The sequence below is a fragment of the Pezoporus flaviventris genome, unplaced genomic scaffold (genome assembly GCF_033815535.1).
Source record: "Pezoporus flaviventris isolate CSIRO_AGI_PZ_B2104156 unplaced genomic scaffold, CSIRO_AGI_Pfla_v1 ptg000138l, whole genome shotgun sequence".
In the NCBI taxonomy this organism is placed as follows: Eukaryota; Metazoa; Chordata; class Aves; order Psittaciformes; family Psittacidae; genus Pezoporus; species Pezoporus flaviventris.
The window spans coordinates 176,601-188,924 of NW_026892686.1; the positions used below are offsets into that span (position 1 = coordinate 176,601).

Sequence of the window (12,324 nt, forward strand, 5' to 3'; positions counted from 1 at the left end):
CCAGCATTGACAGGCATGATCCTTTGGAGATGGACATGGGTGCTCAAGTGAGACGGGAGTTTTTAGGTGAACACTAGGACTTAAGGGCTGGGCAGAGGGCAGGCGCAGCGCTTTGGGGCTGCACAAGCTGCAGAGGCCTGTTGAGGAGTGCCACCTAAAGGCAGAAAGTCTTTGTGCATCAGGAGCCCAATTCCAAGTCTCTTCCCTGTGGGATCCGTAGCAAAGCAGAGCTGAGCGCTGCAGCCACTGGTTCAAATGAAGGTGGGATTCCTGAACTGCAGGAAATCAAGTTCTGATGTCACTTGAAGCAAACCTGTTTGCAGTGGGCCAGAGCAATAGGAAGACCTCAGGGATCAGTCACTTTCTGTCTCTCTAGAAGCCTTTTGGGGTTCTGCTAACGAGGGTCTGCATCCTTCCCAGGTACTTCCTGCTCTGTGTAAACTATTTTTTCTATGGTGAGACTGTGACAGATTATTTCTTCACCCTGGTTCAGAGGGAGGAGCCCCTGCGAATCCTCAGCAAATACCACCGCTTCATTTCTTTCACCCTCTACTTAACAGGTAGGGACCACGTTTTCTCTTGGTTCGTCTTGGCTGGGCTGGAGGGGAGAAACCTCCTTGAGCTACCCTTGTCCAGAGCCTTGTGTGCAATGCAGTGTCCATAGCAAGTGATCTCTGCTCTTCAGTGATGCTGTAATTTGGGTGCATCGTTGGAGTATCTCTTACATGAGGCTCTGTATAAGAAAACTCCATTACTCCATATGGGTCAGCCAAGCTTGATTGCTAATTGTCCAAGTATTACTTATAGGCAGTGGTATTTTGTGACCTCCAAAGTAGTTCATCTTCCCACTCCCCATTGCTGCTCCCTAAGGAGCTGTGTCATAGTGAAATAGTATTTCTTGCTGTTGAAGATGCATTCCCACCATTTGCTATCCTTCTGTCTCTCATCAGGTTTCTGCATGTTTGTTTTGAGTCTGGTGAAGAAACATTATCGCCTCCAGTTCTACATGGTAAGGTTAAATGCAGGGCCTGCCTGCCCCCACTTGGAGGCAGAAGGAATAATGTAGGCTGCTTGAAAATCCTCTGTGGAGGACTAGGTGTGTGCTGGTTGTGCATTGAAATGCTGCCTGGAAGAAAAGTTACTGTGAGCAGAGGGTAGTTTTAGGAAGCTTTCCAGTTCATTCAGCACACAGGGGTATGGCTTGGATATCTGTCAGTCTCTTCTTATATTGTCAAAAGGCTGAGAGGTGTGGGATGAGGGTGAGCTAAAGAGTGTTTGGTCTAGCAGAAGTCTTCCCAATGAAGGTCACCTCTGGGCTTAAGCTAAAGAGTATGCGCATAAATTACTGCTGGTGACTTGTCAGCTCTGATGGCCCTGGGTGTTTGTCGTGGTGAAGGTGCATGCTAGACCTGCACGTCTGCATGAGCTGCTCTCTGAGGTGTAGCATCTGATTGCTAGAGCATCACTGCCAGTGATGTGTATGGCAGTGTCTAGTGCTTGCTGTCTTCTCTTCCAGTTTGGATGGACCCATGTGACGTTGCTAATCGTTGTTACCCAGTCGCACCTCATCATCCACAACCTGTTTGAAGGGATGATATGGTGAGTTGCTGTGTGTTCCACGTTGCTTTGTTTTCTGCAGAACACTGACCACGTTTTTTGAGTTCAAACTGTTCTACAAAAACTGAATGGCCAAGGAGAAGGTGCTTTGTGTGAGGAGCTGACCTGTTCAGAATAGAGAGACTGGGACCTCTTCAGCATAGGACTTGCTTTGAGCTACTTGAGCAGTTCAGGGAGTTGTTGTAAAGAAGCATCTGGACATTGCTGTGGGGTGCAGGGACCTATTAAGCAGCGTCAGGCCTTTGTAGATGCTTCCTTTTGATGCCCATCATTTGCTAGATGTGGGTAAGTGTTGCTCAGCACTTGATTTGGGGCAGTGCTGGCAGTACCATGTTAAAGCAGCACTGCGAAAGGAAGATGGCAACCTGCCACCTTACTCCAGCTGCTGTGGAGAGGGAAAGCCCCTTTGGTGGGATTACCACACCCAGCAGGGGCAGGAGCTGATTTTGGCCACTTTAAGACTTCACGTTCCTTTGTGTGTCATAACCATCCCAGGAGACTTTGGAAGCTGCCTGCTTACAGCTAAAATGCACCCTTCAGGGGTGAGGGAATCTAACAAGGCAAGTATATAACAGCATGTCATATGTGGAAAAGAAAATGGGCTTAAACCAGGCCATTTTGGCTTCTCAACCTGCTTTTTAGTCCAGAGCACTAGAGTAACCCCCAAGATTCCCTAGGAGCTTTATGTGGCTGCTCCTCACATTGCATTGCAGCAGGAGGTGTTGGTGTGATGGCACTGCAAAGCATCTTATAGAGCTTATTTGAGTCTTGGAGTTTTATCTTGGCACTTCCCAATGGTTTGATTCTTCTCCCATCCAGGTTCATTGTCCCAATTTCCTGTGTGATCTGCAATGACATCATGGCATACATGTTCGGGTTCTTCTTTGGCCGCACACCACTCATCAAGGTTTGGAACACTTTGGGGGACAAAACACCCATTTTTGCCTTCTTTGGGTCTTAGCCCTGTGTTCCCTCATCTTCAGTTTTATGGCTGCTTGTGGGTCTGAAGCAAAGCTCTAAATTAAACTTGGTCTTTGAGGCTGTAAAGTTAAATCATAGAATCACGGAGGTGGGAAAAGACCTTTAAGGTCACCAAATCCAACCGGGAATGAATGAACCATGTCAGACCAAGATGTTGGTGTCAGCTTCTGACCAAACTTGTTGGCTGGTGGCACTGATTTGTATTGCCTCAGCAATTCCCAGGGGAGGAAGGGCTCCAGAGGTGTGTGGAGATGTATGGTCTGTGATTCCTCCCTTTCCTTTCTCTGCAGCTCTCCCCAAAGAAGACCTGGGAGGGGTTTATTGGAGGATTCTTTGCCACTGTTTTGTTTGGATTGCTGGTGAGTAGCAACCATGGAGCTTCTTCCACTGTTCTCTTCCCTTGATAGGTGTCCTGTCTAAAAACTGCAGCCCAGCTTTAAGCACTCTGGGCTCTTGCCACAGACTTCCCTTTGCCCTGACTGACCAGGATTTGAACTGCCCATGGCTTTGTGTGGATGCTGCAGATGGAACAGCACTGCAGATGGAACAGCACTGCAGGAGGTTTTTAGTCCATTTTAGACCCTGTGACACGTTCATTACAGTAACTATCCATGACATTTTCTCTCTGCTGCTGTCAGATGGATGCTGTGCATCATTTCAAGGGCTGTGTAGGGAACAGAGCACTCAGAATATTCTTATCTGGTTTTATTATGATCTGTGTCTGCTTGGTTCTGTCCTCTCAGCCCAGGGTTTCCTGTCTCAGCGTGTCCTTATGGGGCTCCGAGCACTGCTTGTTGAGCAGATGCGCTTACTAAATGGAAATGCTCACTCTGCCTTTAGCCAATTAGTGCTTCTCAGGAGAGTAATCCCCTTACTGAAGCTGGGAGCATGGCTCCCTCCTTGCCTTGTCCCCTTGAGTTGCCTTTTCACTTGAGATCAGCTCTGCCACATTGCTCAGGGAAATACTAATCCTGTTTTCTCTTGCTGTGTCTCTTTTCCTCTCTCCTGGAAGCTGTCCTATGTGATGTCAGGGTACCGGTGCTTCACCTGCCCTGTGGAGTTCAACAATGACACCAACAGCTTCACAGTGGACTGTGAGCCATCCGAGCTGTTCCAGCTACAGGAGTACAATATCCCCGTGGTGCTGCAGTCCGTGGTGGGCTGGGTAGGACTCTCTTTGCTTATTGGATCTTACTTATTGGGATAGGAATTCTAAGACCAGGGCTTTATTTTGATGGTCTTCGAAGAGACGTGACAAGGGATGGTGGTACAAAAGGGGGATTTTAGTGGTGCTCTGTGTTGGCTGATGGCCCAAAGAAATCATCCAGAGTCCGGTGGGACATTAAACTACTTGAAACCCAACTGACCTAAAGCCTGGAGAGCAGAGAAAGAGGGTTAAATGCTGTTCTGATTGAAAAGCTCTGACATGATGTTCTTTCTGCAGAAGACAGTCCGGATGTACCCCTTCCAAATCCACAGCATCGCTCTGTCTACTTTTGCCTCCCTCATCGGGCCATTCGGAGGCTTCTTTGCAAGTGGATTTAAGAGGGCCTTCAAAATCAAGGTGAGAATGGTGAAGGTCCTTTCCGTTCTAGAAAGGAAAGGCTGAATGGTTGCTACCACTCTAAATAGTCCCTGTGCTCTGAGGAGTGGCAGGCTGGGCACTTTGGGAAGGGATGGGAGGTTTGCTGGGTCACAGGGAAAATGCTGGAGCAGGATCAGGGGGTTTTAACTGAATGGGGAGGGACCTTAACATTTCAGCTGGTATTTTAAATGCTGCTTTTGTGCAGATCTTGAGCTAGAGGAAGAAAGAGCCAGTCAGGAAATTTTGCAATCTGAGGTTTCCCTTGATGTCTTGCACTCTGGCTTTATGTCTAAACAGTCTGTGTTCCGTTAAGATGCCTTGAAAAGGCAAGATGGGGTTGCAAGAGATAAACATTGGCCTTCCTTGACCTTTGAGTGACAGATCCGAGTTAAGCCTTGATGTCCCTCAGGCACTGGTGGTCTTCCTAAAGGAGCGACTTTTAAAACCAGGGGGAGATTAAACAAAATATCTTCTTAATCTGGCTTTTGCCTTCTGGAGAGAATTACTGCAGGGGTGTGTGTCACACACAGAGGTACTAATTCAAGTGCAGGGCATTTAACACTGCTGAATGTGCTCCCTTCTGCTTTGCACAGGACTTTGCCAACACAATCCCAGGGCATGGAGGTATCATGGACCGCTTTGACTGTCAGTACCTGATGGCAACCTTTGTTAACGTGTACATCGCGAGCTTCATCAGGTATTTAATGCTTTGTGGGGAAGTCTGGGGGCTCTCAAACTTAGGAGATGTACAGGCTTGTAGTTAGAATCATAGAATCACAGAATGGTTTGGGATGGAAGGGACCCTCAAAGCTCATCCTGTTCCAACCCCCTGCAATGTGCATGGACATCTTCATCTACTTCAGAAACCACATCCAGCCTGGCCTTGAATGTTTTCAGGGATGGGGCATCCACCACCTCTCTGGGCAACCTCTGCCAGTGTTTTACCACCCTCATTGTAAAGAATTTCTTCCTCGCATCCAGCCTGAATCTCCCTCTTTTAGTTTTAAACCATCACCCCTTGTCCTATTGCAACAGGCCCTGCTGAAAAGTCTCTTCCCATCTTTCTTATAGGCCCCTTCCACAACGGGCAATGCTCTTGGAGCAGATCAGGTTTGGGGTTGAGGTTTTTGTTACAGTTCATCATCCTGTGCTTTCTGAAGCCATTTCCACACCTGAAATGGAGTTAAGCTCCTCGGGTAGACCTGGGAAAGGAACAGAGATCATGGAGATTTAGCAATGTGACTCACTGCTGATGATGCTTTTGTGTTTCAGAGGTCCCAACCCAAGCAAACTGATCCAGCAGTTCTTAACCTTGCGGCCAGACCAGCAGCTCCACATCTTCAACACACTCAAAGCACACCTTGTTGACAAGGGGATATTAGGTCGCTTGGAGGATGCATAGACAGTGGTGATTGGAACAGGACTGAAAACAGACCCACCTCCTCGAGGAAATTCCTGGCTCACCTGATCTCAGACAATAACAAGGCCTCATTTCACTGTAACTTTTCTTCCTTTCTTGTTAAATGTTTGCATTTTGGGGTGGTTTTTTTAATAATAAATTTCTATAGCTTTGGTTCAAACGAGCAAATCTTGGGTTTGTAGCTGAAGAGGAGCTCAGAAGCAATGTTGGGTGAAGTAGGAGGGTATGGCTGTCCTCGTGGGCTGGTCTTCACCTCACTGCATGTGGGCAGAGCTGAACTTCTCCTCTGAGTGTGTTTCTGCAGGGAATTACACCAGTGTTGGCCGTACGTGTGTGAAGGTGAAGCCATGCAGCTCCTGTCGGGCCAGGCTGTGGCCACGATGGCAACTCTGGGATCATCCTTTCTCCAGTGGGAACTGTGAGTGCAGTGTTCATATCCCCAGACAGCCACGGTCCTGCTTGTGTGCAGACTCCTGCAGCCTGCACGGTGAGCATGAGGCTTCCCTCATTGGAAGAGGATCTTGTTCTAATCCAGCTGTATTTCTTTTGCCCAGCCAGGCACTTGCATCTGTGTTCACTTGCTGCTGCTTGCAGTGCCTCTCACACCCCCCCCCCCCCCTTCTGGCTGATAGTTTGGCAAATAAGAGTTTTATAACCAATTAAACCAGAAAGACTGAGGAAAAAGAGTCAAGAACCTGGTAGTTGCTTGTGGGAATGTGGGAGGTTCCAATTGCTTCAATACTGAATGGAGTAAATAAGGTTTGAAAGAACATTGAAATGCCATTGAGTAATTCCTGCCAAGTAAAGCAGGAACAACCCTTTAAATAACTTGGTTCATTTCCCCCCATCAAATAACCTTTAAGCAACACTGAACCACACTTTGGTTGGAAACCCCACACTGGGAGATAAATCTGGGGAGCATATTCCTATTGTTCCTTCTCCTGCAGTTGCTGGTTGGGGCTCCAGCACCCCCTGGAGCTCTCAGCTGGGTATTTTGGTTTCCTTTCAGGGATCATGTCTATCACCTGTTTGTTACTTGAGTTCTAGATGTCGTGCTGCTGAGTTGATCATGGTCTATGTCGCATTTCAGTCTGGGTTCATTTACCTGCAGGCTTCTGTCCTGCTTCTCTTCCTAAACCTTGTCATAAGTAGTTTGTACTTAATAGGTATAAGTTTTATCCAAGTATTTTCCTTTATTTTGTCATACTTTTGTATTATTTAAAAATGAGAGCCCTAAAGATTGTAAACCTTCTCTTTTTTTTTATGATTAGATAATGAAAATATTCCCCCCCCCCCCTTTACACCTTTTGCAATGATCCCAAACACGAGGTGACTCTGATTTTACTTCTTTCCATAGTTTGTGCATGGGAGAGAGAAACTTCATCATATTTTAACCTGGGGAACGAGTGTCAGGGAAAGATAATACAGAAGTACATTGCTGTTTTCAAGCATCCACCTTCCACACAGCCACCCCCTGCATATAGAGACATGCACACACTGCAAGCTAGCTAAGTATGGACAGAAAAGAAGTCACCTGGACATAGTTTGTAGCTCATAGTCCGTATTCTGATCCTGCCATTGCTTTCCTTTCCCCTGAGTGAGCCAGAGAGCACACATGTGTAAATACATGACCAGATGCTGATGTCTCTCTTACGTTCCTCCTTCCTGCGTGCTCAGCTCTGCTTCATCTCCCTCAGCAGGAACCACAGGGCAGGAGGTTGTGCTCCTTTTGCTGCAGGTATTTGGGTGAAAGCAGGTTGCAGGGAAGAAGGGGCTGCTTCCACAAAGTATCTTCAGCCAGTACTGGCAGAGTTGCTGGCTTCTGGCTTCTGCTACAGGGGAGCCAGTTCAGGACTGTTTGAAGCTAGTGGTTGTACATAGAGGCTCTCCTGTTCTGGCTGTGGAGACTGTTCCCTTCCAGCCTGAGTTAGGCAGGGGTCTATTTTCTGTTGATTTAGAGGTCTCATCCCCTAATTTGAGAATTAAAGGGGAGAATTAAGGTGCTTCCATCTCCCTTTGTGCAGGGAGGATGCTTGCTCTGTATTACACAGAACCATTCGGGTTGGAAGGGACCTCTGGAGATCGTCCAGTCCAACCCTTTAGCCACCTAGAGCAGGTTACACAGGAGCACATCCAGGTGGGTTTGGAAGGTCCCTGCAAAGCAGTTTGCCCTGTGGGGTCAGAGAAGCTGATGCTTTTCTGGATTCCCCAACATCTGCCAAACCCCTTTGTAAGTGCACTCTTGGGTCCTAAGTCAGTCCTCAGAAGCTGTAGTGGTGATAGGTATTACAAGAGATGCTCTTTATGTTAAGAAGTTTTTCCATATGGCTCTGCAGTCCCCTGCTCATGTTGCTTTCAGCCTTTGGTACCTCTTTAGCTGTAATTAGTGGGACAAAAGCCTAACACAAAGCTTTCCTGCATGCTTTTGAGTGAAGCAGCATTTGGGCCTTTTGAAGGGTGCGGTGCTGGCTGTGGACACTGGAGGGCAAAGCAGTTGCATTTAGCAGCTTCCAGGGCTAGAGAGGAGCTGCAGCAGTGTTTGCATGTGGCAGCTTTAGTCTTGCTTCCTTGCCAGCAGTGCAGTGAAAGGGGGGGCTTCCAAGGCTGATTTGATCCTGAAGGGTTCATAGAAAGGGTTTAGCATCCTGCTGTGAAGTTCGTGGGACCAGTGCATCCATTTGAGAAGTGAAGGAGGAAGGGAGGGAGAGGGGAGGTGTGAATATTATTTGCAAGCTCAACATGCTGAGAAATAGTGGTGAGCTCTGTAGTGTGTTCTCTGTTAGGGTGAGAGCCGTGGTGGCAAGCCCACTTCTGTACCACTGGTATGAGTGTATGTGGTAGCACTGCTCAGCTCTTAGCGAGAGCGCTGTCTGAAGCAGCATTTGGTGGGTTCTCCCCATCAGCCCAGCCTGTGAGTGGCTTTTGTTTGCTGTAAATACCTCAAGTTAGGCGTAGAAAGTCTAGAAGAAACGCAAAGTTGATGTTACTGGCTTTGGCTGCCCCTAAAGGAGTTAATTGTGATGCCAAGGGGCATGTAGCAAGGCACATTAAGCCTTGCAGGACCTTGGTCGTGCTGCAGCTCTCACAAGCATTAGGTTTGGAGGGAGAGCCCACGCTGACACCAGGGATGTCCAGGTGAAGGGGATACAGGGATGCTCCTGTGATGTTGCTCCAGCTCAGCATTGCACCATGGTTTTTGTTCTCAGTGGGCTCCACCGTCAGAGAAGCTCCTCCAGCTTGTGCCCAGCAAGAAGGGAATAACCAGCACAGGGGGAGGTACTGTGCCAGCCAGAGTGTGTGTGCTTGGGAGGGAAGGAAGAGAAAAGCAGGATTTGGCCAATGTGAAGCCCAGCAGAGTGTGACTGCTGCTTGTGGTGTGGAGACCACCTTTTCATCAGCAGTTGTGGCAGACACAGAAGGATAAGTGTATTTGATCAAAGGGATAGAAAGCTGCTTTTGCTGGTGGGAGAAGCTGCTGTCCTGGTGAAGGGACTAAATGTGATGCTGGTTTGCTGGTGGGTGATTTAGTACAGGTCAGACCGGGTTTGATGCTGCTTGGCTGGGTCTGTGAGGATGAGCACTTGGCATGATCCGATGGGAATTTGCTCCTCCAAGTCAGATAAGTTTGCGGATGGGATGCACGGCTCAGTGGAACATCTCCACCTGGTTCCTGCATTTAGGGTCATACCCACCACTGATCAGCATATGTTAGTTAGAGATCCTTCAGGCTGATGGGCTCAGAAGATCTGACACTGATCCCAAGCTGTTGCATTGGATTCTTGGTACCCTGTGCAGCTGGAAATCCCACAGCATCAGCTAATGCTTGGCAGCAGGTTGTGAAATGCCAGTTTCTTATGTTCCAAGGGCTGTGTCCTGTTTCTGATGTGTGCAGCCAGTCCCTCTGAGCATGGTTGTGATGGGATCTTGGCATCTCTTCCTTCCCCTGCCTCCTCTAACCAGCTCTGTATAAGAGGAGGAGGGCAAAGCTGTGAGGGCAGCATCCATACGACTCATCCAGACCTTCCTGGGGACTGGAGAGCATCGTGTCCCAAAGAGCATGGTATGAAAGCTCCTGTGGTTCCTGCCCTCTGTAACCAGCCCCAGAGTTGCTTTTGTACTGCTGTAATCTTGATGTGCTCCTGTTCTCCAGCCCTGATGTGTTTCTACATCTGCTTCTTTCTCTGTGCACTGTTCTTTTGATTCATGGTTTAGCTACACCTGTAGAGTTGCCTTTCTTTACCGAATGTCCAGATGTGATATATTGTATATTTTAAAGTATTTACCCTATTTATATACTATGTGTTACTGTTAAATAAATATAAGTTCCATTATCTGTAGTGTTTTATTCAGTGCTGTGTGGGAGATGCTGAAAGCCTCTTGTCCATGTTCTGCGAAGCAGATGGGTCTGTTTTAACCTGGGCTTCCACCATTCCTTGCCCTGTAGCTCTTGTTCCTTAGGGATCTTCCTAAGAGCAAACTGGTTGTGGCAAAGACAGACATGAAAGCTGGAGATGGGCTGAGCACACAGGTCAGGTTGGATGGGGCTTGGAGCAAGCTGCTCTAGTGGAAGGTGTCCCTGCCCATGGCAGGGGGTTGGAATTGGTTGATCTTAAGGTCCTTTCCAACCCAAGCCATTCTATGACCAGACCATCCAGGCTCATCTGATCCAAGATGGTGTTGATCCAAGGGAGGTGTTGACGCTGCTGCCTCCTGCAGCTGAGCCCGTTTTACCCTAAAGCTTTCATTGGGAATGTGGAAAGCTGCTGGACTTCCACCTAGCATCAATTGCAGCTTCCTTTCAGCTGTTTCTCCTGATGTGTGTGGTTAGAGCACTAGTTTTAGATCTTGTGTTATTTTGAGTGGTTTTGACTTATCAGCTAAGCCCAGCCCAACCCAGCAGTAGCCTTCTTTCTGCTTCCTGTCACACTGGGTCCCCGTGTTCAGGTAACTTAATCCTCCATCAACAACCTAATGTGCTGCCCTCTCTCTACAGCATTACTCCAGAGCCCCAGCTCTTGTGTTGTTACACATCACCCAAGGAGGAGCGTGCAGGTTAAGTAGGAAGCTGCTGAGCAGTGCCGTGCTATGAAGCAATGAGATGCTGAGAGGTCTTGAAGGATCTGCTCGTGTTAAATCTTTCAGCAACTGCCTACCAGTGAGTCACACACATCATCTGACACACCAGCCCCAGAGGCTATCAGCATTGCTGCTTCCATTTAAGCTGAGTCATAGCTTCATAGCATGGTTTGGGGTGAAGGGACCTTAAAGCTCATCCAGCTCCAGCCCCTGCCATGGGCAGGGACCCCTTCCACTGGAGCAGCTTGCTCCAAGCCCCTGTGTCCAACCTGGCCTTGAACACTGCCAGGGATGGGGCAGCCACGGCTTCTCTGGGCACCCTGTTCTGAAAGATCCCTCCTTGTTTCTCCCCATTCTGTGCCAATGTAATGAACTCACACGTTGAAAAGTACAAATTCCCAGTAGGAATCTTGGTGTGAGCTGTGCTCCAGACCCAGAACCCACAGTAGACCTCAGCCCAGGGCTGCCTTCCTGCAAGCAGGTCTCTGCCCAGACACACCTTCCATGAGACCCTGATAGAGGAGGGATGTAAAACAACCACCCTTATGGGCTGAGATTTACCCTTTTAACGTTCCCCTGGGGCATTTGGTTCAGGAGCAGGCTGCCTGGCTCAGCTGCTAAGAAAGCACCCCAGTGTTGAGATGTCCTTTCCCACTGGTGGAGGCAGCAACCCGGTGCTCCACGGGGCATCTGGAAGGGCCCTCTAGGGTGTTTGTGAAGGCTTGGTTTGGGCTGAGCTGTTGTGGTGGAGCTGAAATGCATGAGTTTGAGCTAAACTACTCACTGTCCTCTTTCTAGAGGAGGGGAAAGCGCTGCGTGACATCCTGTTCACACAGGCAGGTGGGGAAAAGCTGTTCACAACGTCTGCTGCATAAGAAAGAGAACGGGTTGAAGAGAAAGGTAGGACTGAAACATACAAGTCCCTACAGCAGGTATTAGAATGCAGAGGAAACATGTTTAATCCAGGGCCTTCTGCTTGGGGTCCAGCAAAAAGTGAGTTAAATCAGGCAGTTTGGGTCCAGAGCAGGGTGTTGGGGTTAATGTGGTTCAAGCTCGGGCTGCTCCATTGCGCCAGCACCACTTCCCGCACCATCACGTTCTCTATGGCCACCCAGCAGTGGAATGTGTGAGCTGGGGATCTCTGAGCTGGCTCCACTCATGCTCAAAGCAACAGATCCATTCCTCAGCTGGGATTAACCCACCCTGGCTGTGCTGTGGCCCCGAGAGCCGCATCCTCAATTCACACTGCAGCACCGAGCAAAGCCTTTGCGAGCGGCTGGGCTGCAAACCCCAGCAGGAACCAGTGGCCTCTGTCAGCCCCTGCGCTCCCCACGTCCCTATTTCTGCTTCTGTTCAGAGCAACTTCCCCCTGCACAGGGCCTGGGCTTCCCCAGTATGGGGGGGGGAATGGGATGGAGGCCTCCATTAAGCCTTCAGGGCACGCTGCTTTCTGTTCCCTCGGGTGTTTGCGAGTGCCACATTGCAGTTAGCCCGGGTCTCAAGAGCTGCATCCCAGTCTAGTCACATTTGCAGCTGCACAGCCATCTCTTCTGTGGAAAACCAGCCCTAAATGCCATTTAGGAACAGGATACACTCACTGTTGTCAGCAGGGAAAGAGGTGCTGCTCGACCTGGTGGGGTCTGTG

At 48.9% G+C, this 12,324-nt stretch overlaps 1 protein-coding gene across 1 annotated transcript in view; it reads left to right on the forward strand.

Annotated features, from left to right (window-relative positions):
* CDS2 (CDP-diacylglycerol synthase 2) overlaps positions 1–5,771 on the forward strand; it is a 165,507-nt gene extending 159,736 nt beyond the window's left edge. The window contains exons 6-14 of the mRNA XM_061478999.1: positions 421–560; positions 951–1,009; positions 1,517–1,599; positions 2,437–2,524; positions 2,889–2,957; positions 3,611–3,763; positions 4,043–4,162; positions 4,777–4,880; positions 5,456–5,771. Coding sequence (XP_061334983.1) covers positions 421–560; positions 951–1,009; positions 1,517–1,599; positions 2,437–2,524; positions 2,889–2,957; positions 3,611–3,763; positions 4,043–4,162; positions 4,777–4,880; positions 5,456–5,585 — 946 coding nt within the window. The 3' untranslated portion in view covers positions 5,586–5,771. The remainder of the gene's footprint in view (positions 1–420; positions 561–950; positions 1,010–1,516; positions 1,600–2,436; positions 2,525–2,888; positions 2,958–3,610; positions 3,764–4,042; positions 4,163–4,776; positions 4,881–5,455) is intronic.
* Positions 5,772–12,324: the final 6,553 nt, after the last annotated feature.